The 16,611-nt window shown below is 48.5% G+C and overlaps 1 protein-coding gene across 2 annotated transcripts in view; it reads right to left on the bottom strand.

Annotated features, from left to right (window-relative positions):
* MTM1 (myotubularin 1) overlaps nt 1-16,611 on the bottom strand; it is a 431,918-nt gene that overhangs the window by 72,790 nt on the left and 342,517 nt on the right. For both annotated transcript variants that reach the window (XM_085608013.1, XM_085608015.1), the window contains exon 13: nt 858-971. In XM_085608013.1, coding sequence (XP_085464139.1) covers nt 858-971 — 114 coding nt within the window. The remainder of the gene's footprint in view (nt 1-857; nt 972-16,611) is intronic.

Raw genomic sequence — 16,611 nt, 5'->3', positions numbered from 1 at the left:
ACCTTGTGACTTCCAAAGACTTTCCAAGAGGAAAAACAATTGCAAACATCCGGGCCCAACACCCGATGGCGATCTATGCACAGTGTGTAATCTGCAGCTCATATGCCTCGAACACAATGTTTCTGGTGGATACATAATATTCTCTCAGATTCCTCACCACCCTCTCCTATTCCCCGACGAGTTAGTGTTGTGAATAATAAAATCCCAAAGCAGTCACTGTAATTTATTTTCCTCTGCGGACTTGATGGGAAAAGTAAAAAAGCACCAGGAACTGATACCAGTGCACTGGTTCAAGTTTAACAGACTCCAGTGTCATCACATCCAGTGGGCAGACTCACAGGTGAAGCTGGGCGGCACATCCTGGTGGAGCTGGAGCGCTATTGCTGGTGAAAAGCTTTCCCAACCAGTCTGGAGACTGGAAGGATATTAATTCAAAAATTGAATAATCTTCAAGAAAATTATATATTCACAAGAACTACTACTACTGAAGGGAGCTAACTTTTTCTTAGTAACCAGTATAGGTGGATCATACTATGCCACAACCAAACAGATATTATGAACGCTAATTTTGAAATGGAATACAAGATATATGAAAATGTATGACGTTTGTAATCACAACAGAAGTTCAATGATAAGGGGAGAACAAAAGTGAGGAAAGCATCTGCAGTCATTAGGATGGCTAAGAAGAAAAACGCTGTTATAACCACCACTCCATTGGCATTGGCTTTTGAAAATCTGCTTACTATTGATTTTTGCTTTCATTAAGAGATAAACAACTACTTTATTTCAGAGTGCTCTTTGACAGATAATCAGTAAAACATTTCCTAAGATGCATCAGAGCAAAACATACAACTCACCTCCTTTTCTCTCACTGATTCACAATTGTATAAAAAGGTACCAAATCGGCAGCTATACAAATGATCCAGAATTGTGATCAAAAATAGTTCATTGAATTCAAAGGCTGTAGGAAACTGGAATAGAAAAATATGTTTAGAAACCAAAATTAGCTATTAAAAAATAAAATGAAACAACAAGTAACAAATCTTTTTGCAGTAATGATCAATACTGAAGTCATTAAGAGCTCAAACTCAGAGGGCCACATAGACAAATGTATTATGTCAGGGATAATCAACATTTCTCATCAGTGGTAACAACATAGAGGGGTCTTCGATAGCCCCTCCAGCTACTGTGACTTACATTTTGGATCAGTGTACATTACAACATGGCTAGAGTGAGACAATAAGTCAACCTCCTTAACTCATTGTTTTATTAGCTATATCCTTCACATTTTCGTTCAAACAGAACACCGCCCAAACAGTAATTGGGATGCTGATTTGAGTTACAGCATTTTACCCTTTCATCACACCTTTCTGCATCAAAATTAGGTGGGCACCAAGAGGCAAATAGGGCAACATAGTCATTATAGAGGCCCCATCACAATGCAATGAACACGGGACGGCCACGAAGCAGCAATGTATTGTGCGCACAGTGTATCGGACACCAGCTCCACAGCCTCAATGTAAAGAGGACTGAAAAAGCATAATTTATGGTGCTCAGTGCTGTGGAAGCATCTGTGGTGCTACGCTACGGCAAGCGCCATCTGCACATGCATCAGTGCCTGCATTCCTGTCCAAACCACTTGACAATGGTTTTCTTTTTAGGTCTCGCCTAACCCAGCGCATGCGCTGGTCTGGCGAGACTTATTGAGAGGGCTCCAAAAAGTGCTAACAGGCCAGCCTAGAGCTACAGTGCATGTGCGCGGGCGCGCGCGCCGCGCCGCCATTACTTTCACTTTCGCGGCCGCACGGCAGCTTTGATGTTTGATCGTGATCGCTATCACGGCCGCTTTGCATTAGCCAACAGGTCTCGCTTTTGGGACCTTAGAAGTATTTAGATTTGCAACTGTTGCATGGCTAAACACTTATAAGGTCCCAAATGCAAGACCTATTGGCTATGCCAATGCTTGTTTAATTTTGTGTGGGGTCTTGGCAGTAGAGGGTTGATTGATGTCAGCCACACTTCCCTCCCATGGGCTGTCTGATGACCAAGCCTGTTCCAAGACACCTTACCTGAAATCACCTCAGACTCTGCATGCCATGGCAGTGGTAGAAGCCTTGACCCTAGTGAATGGACTTTCAGGCCATCTTGAGACTGCTTTTTGGCCGGTGTGGAGCAGATCCTAATGAAGAGGAGTATTCTCCTCGACCGAGTACTCTTCTCTAAAGCCTTCTCTTTCTTTACTCCGGAGAACCCCACAAAAATCTGGCGTCCTTGGTATGATCAATGTTAAATACTTAAAGTCCTTTTTGGGTCCAGTCAATTGAACCTCTTCTACTCTGTGGAAGGGTGCAGAGGGCCAAAGAAAGCTGGCAGGTTGATGGATTGCCCAACGTGGAAGAAGTCATGACTTTGCAAGAAGACTGCATGAGTCCACAGCACCAGTTTGTCCGTAAAAAAGGTGGTGTAGGGTGGTTGAACTGACAGTTCCTGAAGTTCACTCATGCAACAAGCTTAAGTAATTGAAGTAAGGAAGACGGTTTTTAGAATCGGTAGCTGCAACGAGCCGCTGTGCTTCAAGGGCATGGTGCGTCTGGATCAGAACTCAGGGCAGGAGAGGAAGGGGCAGCCGAAATGCATCTTGGATGTGAGACCTAGCATAGCTGGTGGCCTCAGGATTTGTCCCCCCCTGGGTCGGCTGTGACCGTGGTTAAGAATCTTGGAGTTAGATTAGATGCTTCGCTTTCTATGAAACCCCAGATTCAATCTGTAGCCGGGACCTGTTTCGGGATTTTAAGAATGGTGAAGAACTTTCTGCCCTTGCTTTCGGTCCCTCATAGAAGAACCATTGTTCAAGCCTTGGTTACCTCGACACTGGATTATCCTAACTCTTTGTACTTGGGTCTTCCCAGCTACCTAATAGCCCGTTTGCAGGTGATTCAAAATACAGCGGCTAGGGCCATTTTTCTGGTCGCCCCAAGGACTCGTACATCCCCTCTTTTGTCCTATCTGCTCTGGCTGCCTGTTCAAAGGAGAATTTATTTTAAAGCTCTGATTCTTGTGTTTAAAGCTTTCAATCAGATTGGAGCTCCTTACTCAAGACAGATGCCCCCGCTATATACCTCAACGTACTTTGAGGTCCTCTACCCAACTCCTGACCCATTGTTCCGAAAATTGCACTTGCTCGGGTCGGAGGCCGCTCTTTTCAGGTGGTCGCCTCCCGTCTATGGAACAAGCTTCATCTGACCCTCCGACAGGCTCAGGATCTACTTCCCTACTACTAATGCTAAAGACATGGCTTTTCCAACACTAATTTGCTTTATTGGCATCTGCCGTTCGGTGTCTGTCTCCTTTTTCATGGTTATGCGGTTTCTTGTTCGTTTTAGCGCGGGGACACTCCAGGGAGTAGCCGCAAGCTGTACACATACCTAACTAACAAACATAACATCTTCTAGCTAGTGACTTGACAAAAACTCCAGCATGCAAAACCTTGAACACTGCTCATTCTTGATGGTACTAGTCAGGGTGGGTACTCCGAACTATCAGAAATTGCTCTGTGCCACCTTGAGGTGTAGACTCCATTTGTGATTCACGAGACACCACCGGCTGAGCCTTTCTGCTCTGGTATTCAAGGAACCCACCATGTGGTTTCTTATCAAGGAAATGCTCTGACTCTCCAGTCGATTCCAGTGCAACAGAACCTCCTGGCAATGGACCTTACCTTGCCTGCTTGTTGCAGTACCACATAGCAGTGGTGTGGTCTATAACAACTTGCAGCCCCCACCCCCTCAGTGGATAGCAGGATAGCCATCAACGCCAAATGAATGGCCCGCCGCTCCAACAGGTTGAAATTGAGTCCGGTTTCCAAAGGATCCCAGAATGCTCGAATCTCTAAATCTACCCAACCCAACAGTGACGCATCCATCACTACTGCCAGCTCTGGGTGGGAAGGGAGAGGAGCCTGTTACTGGACCAATTGTATTTGAGCATCACCACAACAGATCGTGAGCCGGTCTTCCCAAAACCGCGACAGCATTCATCAGATTTCCTTAGTGCTGGGTCCACTGGAACCTCCACTGCAGAACCCACATCAGCAAAGTTTACATTCTATCCTTTGTTTCACTGGAAGTGCAACTTTCTTTTAGCAACGTTGTAGCATGAATAGGACTTGGGACACCATAAATCAGCCTAGCCACCTCAATCTGTAACATAAGTTTATGTAAAACAGTCATAGGCAGGCCGGCAAAAATCACAGGGCATAAAGAACAATTGATGCACAGAATACAGAGCAATATCATACATTCACCCCAGTGCAGAGATCTGGGCCTAAAAGCATCTTTTTTTTTTTTGCTCCCCATGCCATTCCAGTTTGAACCCGGCCATATGCAAATCAGTTTTTTTTTTTTATAACTTTGTTTATTGGTTTTAGACATATCCATATAGTAGCAGAAGTCGACGACATTTTTAGGGTTGTCAATATAAAATACACAAATATCACTTTGTTTTTGGTTACATTTATACAGTGCTTACTGGTCTATGCATCTGCATTTCCATCATAGGTGGCACACAAGGCTCTCCTCGATATGTATTCCATTGAGACCATTTCTTATCCCACTTTTTGGGGCACCCCCGCGCCTTAAAAACCACAGTCTCCGCCAGCATACATCTATCCATTTCTTTGGCCCACACAGTGGTAAGTGGTGGGTTCACTCCCCCCCCCCCCCCCACCCTCTAGCTATCTCCCGTTTCACCAGCGTGTACCCCAGGGTCGTGAATTGTTGTTCCACCTCCGTAAGGTCAGTCGCCTCCCACACATTCAACAGTCCCAATCGTGCCGTCAGCATTACTTCCTTCCCTAAAGCTATACCCATGTGGTCTGAAGCTCCCTCCCAGAGGGCACGTATCTTCGGGCAGTCCCACAGGGTGTGATAGAATGTGGCTTGCTGCCCACATCCCCTCACACAGCGGTCGTCAGGTTTAGTCCCTATTCTAGCCAAGACTTGTATGATCGATGAAGGATCCTAAGCTGGATCAGTCGAGATCTCTGAGTTATAGCCGCCTCTCGTGGGGACATTAGTGCAGTCTGCCAATCCTCGTCGTCCATGGGACCAATGTCAACCTGCCACTGCTCCCTAAGCCTCAGAAAGGTGTCCGGCAGGTTATTACTCACTTTCTTGTAAGTGAGTGATATTGCCCTGGAGGTGAGGGGCCCGTCTAGCAAACGATCTTCCATAGGTGATGACTTTGGTATATTTTCAAAGGACGGAAACGCCGCCTTTAGCGCATGTCGGATCTGTAGATACCTAAACATTTCTCCTTGCGCCAGACAGTATTGTTTCTGGAGCTCACCAAGGTGAGCATCGCTCCTCTTTTCACCAGATCTCGCACTGCTGATAACCCGATAAGGTCCCATTTATCAAATCCGGGCTGATAGCACAGCATTCCTAGCTTCTGGGTGGTCCATAATGGTGTAGCCTGTGAGAGCACGCACCTCCATCCCAGCCGGGCAGAAACCACCCGCCATATTTCCAGGGTGTGCTGGGTGGGTCCGAAGAATCGCCTCCCATTTTTCTTGTCTGTGGCGTACAGTGGCCCCATATACCCTGAGCAATCCGTTTGGTAGCGGTCCGGGACGTAAGCCGGGTCATCCGGGGGGTGATACTTCCAGTGATTAATGGTCACCAGTTGCGCCGCCCAATAGTAGTGCTGTAGGTCAGGTAATGCTATGCCCCCATCGTACCAGCCTTTAGTCAATTTCTGCATTGCTATTCTGGGGGCCCTGCCATCCCAGAGCAACGCTCAAATCTCCCCTTCAACCGCTTTGAAATATGAATCCGGGACCCTATGGGGACAATTATGCAATATATAGAGGAAACGAGGAAGGGCTAGCATTTTAAAGAGCGCCGCCCTCCCTAACAGTGTTAAGGGGAGAGATCTCCAATGCTTAACATCCGCCCTTAGTCGGGCCAAAGGGGGGCCAGATTGGAGCTGTAGAAGCAAACCGAATCTCAGGTGATAAAGATCCCTAGATAGCGAAACCCCTCTGTAGCGACCGCTACATTGCAGTCTGCCGGAAGGCGTGGGGCTGCACCTCTCAGCATAAACAATACGGACTTGTGCCAATTGATCGCATATCCCGAATATTTGCCAAAATTTGTGAATATATCTAGCACGACCCTAATCGAGGTATACGGGGATGCCAAGTATAACAATACATCGTCCGCATAGAGGGATATACGATCTTCCACGTCTTCTCTCAATCGCAACCCCCGCACCAACACATCCCCCCGCACCCAGGCCACGAGAGGTTCCAGGACAAGAGAAAAAAAATCAGTGGGGAGAGCGGGCACCCCTGCCTAGTGCCCCTTCGTAACTCGAACGTTCTAGATGCAAAGCCATTAACCCTCACCTGTCCCAGGACCCCAGTGTAGAGAAGCTTCACCCAGGCTATAAATTTAGGGCCCAATCCCACTTTCTCTAGGACCTCAAATAGGTACGGCCATTCAATTGAGTCGAAAGCCATTGACGCATCTAGGGACAACACCGCAGCATCTTCTTCAATGTAAGGCCTGCGGGCCATCACATTGTGTAAACGCCGTATATTAAGGGCCGTATTTCTACCTGGCATAAAGCCAGATTGGTCCGGGTGGACCAGCGACGCTATGACCGACGCCAGTCTATCTGCCAGAACATTAGCCAGCACTTTCGTCTCTGCATTAAGGAGTGAGATAGGCCTATATGAGCCACATTTATCTGCTGGCTTACCCTGCTTGTGGAGGACTACGATGGTAGCTAGCCGTTGATCTATCGGTAAACTCCCCACTTCTAAACTTTCTTCATACATGGCTCTAAGGTGAGGCACGGTCTGAGAGGCGTTAGCCTTCAAAAACTCAATTGGAAGGCCATTGGGCCCCATAGACTTGCCAGACTTAATCTGCCCCATGGCCTTATTTATTTCCTCGTTCGATAGGTCTGCCTCCAGGGTTTCCCGCTCCACCTCAGAGAGGCTCGGCACGGTACTATCTTGGAGGAGCGGACGCAAATCCTCCGCCGTGTATTGGGTAGAGGGGGCAGACACCTTTTCGAAATAGTCAGCAAATTGCTCTGCTATTTCTCGCGGGTGGCGCACCAAGTCACCCCCCATCGATGTCAATTTATGTACCCAAATTAGACCCCTGGTCTCTCTAACCATGCCAATGTCTAACCAGCCCTGTCACCGAGCTCATATGGTCTATGCTGAGTGGCACGATATTTAGTCACCATTAGCTCCCTAGTTTTTAACCTGTACTCGTCTTGTTTCAACAAGAGTCTATGGCTAGCGTCTGCCGAGGGGTCTTGCGAATGCTCCCGTTCTAGTTGGAGGAAGTCGGACTATCTGAACCAGTAGTTCGCGCTTCTTGGCCATATAACTTGTCTTTAATGACAAGGCCTGCCCCTTAAGAACCGCCTTGTATGCCTCCCAGATTACTTGTGCAGAATCTACTGAGCCCAAGTTTTCAGCGAAGTAGTTGTCCGTTTGAGTACGGAGTTCGCTTCTTATATCCGGTATATGTAGGAGCCATGGATTTAGAACAAGGGTATTGCACGGTTGTCGTTCCCAGTGTGTATACTCCGTCCATATTGGGAAATGATCTGAGATACCCCTGGGGAGAACCGTGTAGTTGGCGAAATTACCTAGAGAGGACAGGTGCGTAAGGAAATAGTCAATACGTGAGAGGCTGCGGTGGACATTCGAATAATACGTGAATAGTTTAGCAGTTGGATTAAGTGCCCGACCCACATCCGTCAAACCCATTGCCTTCACAAAGTCAGCCATGAGGACGGTTGATTTCTCCCTGGACCTCGGTGCCCGTCGATCAATAGCATCATCTAAGGTCATGTTGTAGTCTTCCCCCCATTATAAGTGCTCCCTCTCGGAGTCTCGTCAGCCTATTCCCTAGTTCTTCCAGTGCCGTTTTGCCTAGAGCTGGCGGCAAATATATCGAGAGTATGTTGATGTCCCTCCCATCCCATTGGACCTCTGCCCCCACAAATCGACCCCCTGTATCCGCTCATGTCTTATGAAAGATAAGGGGCGTAGTTTTCTTCACCAGTATAGCCGCCCCCCTCGATCCCATGGTGTAGTCCGCATGGACTAACAGTTTATATCCCCACCTGGTTAGGGCCTTAGATTTCTGACCCACCAGATGTCTCTTGCAGAAGAACCACATCGGGCGAGTGTCTCTTTAGATATTGTTGTACTATGCCCCTTGCAAATCAGTCTTGACCTTGCACCCAATGGGAACCTCTCTGGACTGGAAACAAGCATCCTAGGACTGGTTTCAGAGTTTCATCCCTCATCAGCCAAAACAGCTCGACTCCAGTGGCATGGAGAGAACGAGACCCACGTCTGGGCATGCCCGTCCCACTCGGGGTGACAAATGCAAAAAGAACAATTAATGGACAGAATGCAGAGCAATATCATACATTCACCCCAAAACAGAGATCTGGGCCTAAATCCATCTTTTTTTGCTGCCCAAGCCATTCCAGTTTGAATCCAGCCATATGCAAATCAGTCTTGACCCTGCACCCAATGGGAACAGTCCAGCCCGAACTGCCAGGCATAATCTAACCAAGAAAGAATTGTAACAATGATTATTACTTTGCATGCTTCCAAAGTCACAAAGAGGGCTATTTATTTTTCATTGTTTTTAAAAGGAAGGTGCATTTGGACACTTTAGATGTTATGTGAATTTTGTCCTCGGGACAAGCAGACCCAACCCCTTACAGCACAAAGCCTTTGGCTGCCAGTTTACAGTACCACATTATGGATCGGGGAAGGGCACTGTCTGCACTTAAGGTAATATTAGTGTCCATGTGTTGATGCTGTTATAACTTGTATTTATGGTTTAATAATGGAATACCTTTATTATTAGGGTGAACGCTCTAAGTAAATGCTGTAAGCTTGGACTGCACTACTGACAGTGGTTTCAGTAAAAAAATATGTACACACGTTTTCAAAGTTAGCAATACGAGGCTATGAATAATGCTGCAAACACAACAAGATGATGACAGAGTCCTGAAACTTTTTAACCACTCACCATAGTCAAGAGATCTGGTATTTATCCATTGTCCTTTTGCTCGCTATGCCACCCCAGTTTCGACCCAGCCATACGCAAATCTGTCTTGACCCTGCTCCTCATGGGAACACTCCAGCCCGAACTGCCAGGTCAGGTCCTCCCTGGATCAGAAACAAGCATCCTGGGACCAATTTTGGGGCATCACCCCATATCAGCCAGGCTAATTGAATCCCGGGTCACAGCGAGCAAGGGATACACGTCTGGGCATACCTTTTTCCACTCAGAGCGAACATAGCAAACACAACAAGATGATGGATGGAGTGCTGAAACCTTTCAACCACTACCTACCAGTCAAGAGATCTGGGTTTAATCCATCAGTCTTTTGCTCACTATGCCACCCTGGGGCATAGTGAGCAACAATGGTGGAGTTTGTTACAGGACAAGTCGATTTATGAAGCAACTTGCCCCATGGACAAGCAGATATATTTCATTAAATTCCACACCCCTGAACCTCCAGTTTCCAATTAAATGATGAGGCCTTATATAAAGACTAAATACATCAGGAGACAGTGATGATCCCTGAGGGACCCCACATTTCAGACTTTTTGCTCGAGATGTAAATGGCCCTAGCCTTACTGATTCAGTGCGGTCCACAAGAAAGGATTCAATCCATAGGAGAGCACTGTTTTGTATCCCCGCGTCTTTCACCAGGTCGATTAGTATCTTATGATCGACCATGTCAAAGGCCGCGGAAAGATCAAGCAATACCAGTAGGACATCTTCCCCTGGTCTTCTTTCTATCTTAGATCATCTATTACAGACAGTAAAACGGATCTTGTTTTGTGCAACAGACAAAATCCCACTTTAACAGCTCTCTAACCTGTAGGTACTTGCACAGTTCGGAGAAAACATGGGCATCAAATAGTTTAGCCAGAAATGGAGGCAAAGATATAGGTCTGCAATTTTTTATTTTATTTTTATATTTAAACTTCCTCGGATCCAATCCCTTTTGTTCAATAATGGAATTGTTTACGCATGTTTTAATGCGTATGGCACTACCTCTTCCATGAGTGATAAATTAAGAAGATTTAATGAAGGCGGAAAGATTTTAGTCTTGAACTTTAACACTTCTGGAGGTCAGGGGTTCCTAGGGAAACCCGTTTTTACTTTGGCTGATAAAATACTTAATCCATCCTCATTGATTTTGAGAACCTATTTCATAGTTCCCTTATTTCTTTATTTGCAGTGGTGGTAAATAGCATTTAGAAATACCTTCTTTGATATTCAGATTATTATTAATAAAAAAATCATTGAGTTAATCACAAAAGTCCCGCGTGGCAACAATTTTAACTGTTTCCGATTTAGGGTGAGGAAGGTTCAATACATATTTTAAAAGTTGATTTCTGTTTATTTGGGGTTTTCATAATCTTGCTAGTATAATCATTTGATTTGTATGAAGTTAGCAATATTTTGCTAATCCCTCCATATGGTTACCTTAAGATCGTCCACATACATTGTGTGCTACTGGTGCTCTAACTGTCTTAGTTTAAGTTTGGCCTCCTTTATCTCTTCAGTGAACCAAGGGGTCAATTTAGACCGAGCAGGTGTCCGTTGTTTATGTATAGGCACATGAAGGTCAGTCGCTGCCGTTAACCATTTTGTGAATTCACATTCAGTCTCTAGGGCAGTCACTCCCCTCAGGTTTAGTTTGCTGGAGCATAAGCTCCATTTCACTTTTGAAAAATAAATGCCACGGACGTACTAGCCTGGTCTCTGAACCCTGAGTGGGTAGCGGTCTCCAGTTCATGAGCGCGAATTCAGTTATATAGTGGTCGGACCAAATGTATGGATTCATTTTAATATCAACCACCTGATTTTTCTGTGACCAGACTGGGTCCAGGATATGACCCTTATTATGTATAGGCTCACTGATATGCTGTTGAAAGTCCAATGTCAACAGATTCCCAAAAGCTTTGACCTTTATTATCTTCTCCTTCTGAATTAAACCAGGAATTAAAACCCCCAACGACCATTACTTTTGAATATTGCACAACCAGGGTTACTGAATCAACAGATTTAAGTTTAGTGGGAAGTAACCCTCAGGGATTGCTTCTATTATTTCCGGGGCATCTGTCAAACAAGACTATCAGTAAAAATATATCTGGTTTATGGCAAGTAATACAGTTATGTACTTCAACTTTGTTTCAATAGGAAGTAAGTATTTAGATAAACCACTTTAATTTTCTGTGCCCGGAATTCCTACTTGCTTTGCCTGATCAGTAACTGCCTGAGTTACAAAATGGCATCTCTTAACTTTGAATGGGCAAGCAGGAAATCTCAACAACTCTAATGCAAGAGTAATTGAACTCCTAATTTGTTAAGCTCACACATAACAAGGTAGGAACCAGTGCAAAAACCTCTGCCTCAGAGAACCAGGTGTTAACCAGCGATCACTTCCTTACAAAAGGAGGGTAGTACAAGGGAAAGGATATAAAGGGTAGGTTGCAGCCCTTGCAGATAAGCTGAATCACACAATGATCTATTGGTGTTTACCCTCAACTGGTGCTAAAAATCTTCCCCCCATCGAGATGCAGACGACGGAAGAGAGGAGTCAATGTTTTCGAAGAGGTAGTCCCTTATGCCCAACCCTGCTTTGAAAGAACCCAGACGAGATGAACAAGTTATTTACCTTCGGTAACAATGTGTCTGTAAGAGACATGCATTAGTTTGGGCAGAAAAGAGGGCCTAATAAGGAGGACTACTTTGTCCGGATGGACAGCAAAAAAGGGAAGATAAGGCTTGAAGCTCGCTTAGCCTGCAAGCAGAGGTAATGTCAAGCAAGAAAGCAGTCTTCAAAGTAAGGAGATCAGAAGGACAATTATGCAGTGCCTCAAAGGGGGCACACATAAGATAAGCGAGGACAAGATCCAAGTCACAGTGGGGCAATACAAAAGGAGAAAGAGAAAGAGATGAGTAATGCCCTTCAGAAATATATTAGCAATAGGAGACTTGAAAAGAGAAATCTGATCAGGAAGGCGAAGAAAGGCCAAAAGATAGCCTTTAAGAGTGCCCAGAGTAGAGCCCTGCTGGGCCAAAGGAAGCATGAAGAGAAGAACCTCTGAAAGAGGGGCAGAAAGGGGATCCACAGCCTTTGCGGTGCACCATGCCACAAACTTTTTCGATCTACAGGCGTATACCGTTTTAGTGGAGGGACGCCTGACTGCCAAGATGACATTACAAGCTTCTGGAGGAAGGTCAAACGCGGTCAACTGACGCCGTTCAATCTCCACGCAAGGAGGTGGAGGCTGGACAGGTTCGGGAGGAGAACCGTCCCCTGCTGCTGTGACAGAAGATCCTCCCGAAGAGGCAGTTTGATCGGAGGAGGATCGATGGCCATGCTCAAGAGCTAGGAATACCAGACACTTCGTGCCCAATCCGGAGCCACAAGAATTACTTGGGCCCGGTGTTACTTGATCTTCTTCAGCACTCTGGGTAGAAGTGGTACAGGCGGAAAGGGGGACCGTACAGGAGGCCTTAATTCCACTTGTGACGAAAGGTGTCATGGAGGGAGTGCCACCTTGGAAACTAACATGCAGAACTGCTGACATTACGCGCTCTCTTCGGTGGCGAACAGATCTAACCACCGCTCTCCCCACTGTTGAAAGAGACCTTGCACCACCTCTGAGTGAAGACGCCATTTGTGATCCAACATGCACCGTTGGCTTAGTACGTCCGCACTGGCGTTCAGGGACCCTGCCAGGTGTTGAACTACCAGGGATGTGCCCTGATGTTCCATCAGTGCCCAAAGGCGAAGAGCCTCTTGACCTAGGTCCACAACCCCACCCGGCCCTGTTTATTGCAGTACCACATGGCGGTGGTGTTCGTCTTAACACCTGCACTACTCTTCCCTTGACAAAGGGGAGGAATGCCAGTAGTGCCAGATGGATCACCCGGAGCTCCAGAAGGTTGATGTGGAGCCCGGACCTTGCCAGGGACCAGAGGCATCTGATCTCCGCCTCCCCCATGTTGCCGCCCCATCCCAGAAGTGACGCATCTGTCATCACTGTGAACTCTGGTTGGGCCGCTGACCCAATCCTGGTTCGTGAGCCACCACCGCAACTGACCTGCAGTCCCCTCCGAGCTCTGGACGGCATCAGAAAGATTTCCCTGATGCTGCACCCACTGGAACTTCAGAGCCTGCATGTGCTATTTGGCATGATCCACCAGCAGGATGCAGAAGGCTGTAGAAGGCTATGAGGCCCAGCAGCCTCAGTGTCATTCTCACCGAAATCCAGAATAGAGGCTGAAACATCGGTATCATAACCTGAATATCCCGGACTCGCTGCTTGGGAGGACAGACCCGAAACTGCGCTGTGTCCAGAACCGCTCCTATGGAAAGGAGCTTCTGAGAGGAAATCAGGTGCGACTTCGGCATGTTGATAGTGTACCCCAACGAATGCAGGAGGTCCGCCGTAGTCTGGTGGTGGGAGAAGACAGCCTGGGGTGAGCCCGTCTTCAACAGCCAGTCGTCGAGATAGGGGAAGACTGGAACCCCTGATCTGCGCAGATGAGCTGCGACCACCGCCATCACATTCGTGAACACCCGAGGGGGGCTGGTAAGGCCAAAGAGTAGCACTGTAAACTGAAAATGCTTGTGGCCTACCGTGAACCGTTGGTAACGCCAGTAGGCAGTCAAGACGGGGATGTGAAAGTGAGCATCCTGCAAGTCCAACGCTACCATCCAGTCTCCAAGGTCCAGGGCAGGCAAGATCCGAGCCAAGGTTAACATCTTGAACTTCTCCTTCCAGAGGAAGCGGTTGATGTACCTGAGGTCTAAGATAGGACGCAGGCCTTTGTCCTTCTTGGGTACCAGAAAGTAGTGAGAGTAGCAACCATGACCTACTTCTGGCACAGCGATGCGTTCGATAGCTCCCTGGCCAAGAGAGACGTAACTTCCTAATGGAGAAGTGCCGAATGATCCTCCAACATGTGATGGAATGTTGGTGGCATGGAGGAAGGTAGTTTCGAAGGGGAGGGAGTAACCCCTTCGGACTATTTGCAAAACCCACCTGCCTGACGTGATGCGCAAGTGGGGGAGGTGATGGTGGATCCTGCCGCCCACTGGCAACTGGTGGCCCTGAAAGGTCAGACTAGGAAGGCTTAGAGGCTGCTGCAGGGGGTGGCATCGGTGGACTGGCCTACCGATACCCCCAGACCCACGACGCTGGGTCCCACGTCCCTGGTCGCGCAGAGGCTGGGTAGCTTGCGCAGGCCTGTGGCTCTGGGTGGAACATGGTGGGGTACCCCTTCCGTAGCCACGAAAGGTAGACTACATGGGGCGAGAGGTGGCAGTGAGGCCCAAGGATCTAGCCGTAGCCCTAGGGTCCTTGAAAAGCTTGAGTGCGTTGTCCGCCTTGTTGCCAAACAGCTGACGGCCATCAAAAGGCATGTCCAAAAGAGCCTATTGGAAATCCCAAGAGAAGCCTGTGGACCTCAGCCAGGTGTAGCGCCTCAGGGCTACGGACGTTAAAATCGTTCTACCCAGCGAGTCGGCAGTATCCAGCCCACAGCAGATGGTGAACTTCGCTGCGTTTTGACCCTCTGCAACAGCACGGTTGAGCATGGCCCGGGCCCCCTCCGTGCACTGTGGCAGCGCATGTGTGTGGCGTGTGTGTGTGTGTGGCTGTGTGCATGTGTGTGTGTGCGTGTGCGGCAGCCCTAGAGACATGCGGTGTTCACGTACCGCAGTCCTAAGATGGTGGAAGAAAACATCTCCCCAAAATGGTCCAGTTTCTTGGCTTCCCTATCTGGGGGAGCTGTAGGGAATGTGCCTTTTGAGGTTGAGGCTTGGACCACCAAGCTCACAGGGTAGGGTGTTAGTAGAGGAAAAGCGGGTCGCCTGGCCCCGGGCGATGGCATCGGGCAATCATCCAGTCCACAGGAGCCACTGTGCTGGGCTTGGACCAAATCCCCAGTAGGATGTCAGTGAGCGCCGCATAAAAAGGCAGCAGGGGCTCCGAAGAGGCTGTTGTCGGCTGAAGCACCTCAGTCAGGAGGTTAGCCCTGACAGCCACCGTAGGAAGTTCGAGACCCAGGGCCTCAGCCGACCCACACAACACCACAGCGTAGGAGGCTCCGTCCTCCGTAGCCACGTTAGGGGGGAAAGCATACCAAGGTCTAGAGAGGTATCCAGACCACTGGCATTGCCCAACTCCTCTCTCCAGTCCGACTCTGTAAGTTGGTCTGCAAGAGGGTCAAAAGACCCCTCCCAGTCCTCACCCTTCACTGGCGGCCAGTCAGGGTGGTAGGGAACGCCAGGGATGACAGTGGGACAAAAGTACCCTTCGGCGCTGGTACCAACGTCAGTCCGGCGCTGTGTCCAAGCCAGGGGTATCGCCACTGGAATTGGCCCCAGGGAAGGTACCGTGAGGTCGACCGGCACCGATCCGGATCCATGCCTGGATTCATGGGGGCCCTGCGGCACCGAGGCTGGAGTCGCTGCCATCAAAGGCCTAGAGCCCCCAGCCAAGTACACGGGGCCATAAGGCGTGCCGGCGGACGAGTCTGGCTGGCCAAAGATGGAGGGCTTCATAAAATGCACAAAGCTGGGTAGGGGATGCTCCGGCTCCCGGAAAGGGAGGAAAGCGTGGAGTCGTCCCAGCGGGCTCCTAGGATGGAGCCGGGGAGTGGCGACGCTCCGGGTCCCACGTCGTGTCGGCTGACGGACGGGGAGAAAGCAAAGAGCGATGATGCTTCTTTGCCCTCTTCTTGTGCTTCGACTTACCTGATGAGTACGAAGACTTTGATGATGAATGATGATGGCGTTGCAACCGGTCCCGCGACCTTCCCCTCGACTGGGATCTCGAAAGTCGCTGAGCAGTCTGTGGGGCCTCCAAAAGCTTTGGGGACCGCTCCTGCAAAGACTTCGGGATCAGGGTCTGGCAGTCGGAGCGCGCTCCAGGCGCCAAAAGGCACACGAGGTGCGGAGCGGTAACCAACATCAACATGCGATAGGAGTCACAGGGCTTGAAACCGGGCCGACGACTGTACATCCCTTGTGCACCAAGAGTGGCAAGACCCAAAAAAAGAGGACGGCGAAAATAGAAAAAGAGTTTGTCAAGAAGTGACTAGGGGCAGGCTCTCTCTGGATCTCTGTTGGCTGGCGCGGAAATGGAAGAACTGACGTCAGCCTGCAGGGGTAGTGTCTAAGTAGACACCGATGCGTCATCCATGCGATTACGACGCCGCCCACGAAGTCAACTGATGCCACCTACTGGCGCACAGAGGTACTACTACGAAAACATTTCGTCGGATTCAGTCTGACGCCTAGGGTTATTCTAAGGTAAGGAATCTAGAACTAATGGTCTCTTGTAGTGTCTGACCACCCGGTAAAGTTGTTGTTGTTGGGACAGCTGTTCACTGTTGAAGCTCCAAAAACAATGGAAATGATGGTGGAACATTTTATTAGCAAGGCCAGATCCAGCGAGTGCACCATGGAGTGGCTGTTCTTGAAGTATTCCTGGGAGGAGTAGCAGCCTAATTGAAGAACCGCTTG

The sequence above is a fragment of the Triturus cristatus genome, chromosome 5_2 (assembly GCF_964204655.1).
Source record: "Triturus cristatus chromosome 5_2, aTriCri1.1, whole genome shotgun sequence".
NCBI lineage: Eukaryota > Metazoa > Chordata > Amphibia > Caudata > Salamandridae > Triturus > Triturus cristatus.
Note: the sequence above shows the minus strand (reverse complement) of the source record. Positions and strands in the feature narration are given on the sequence as shown.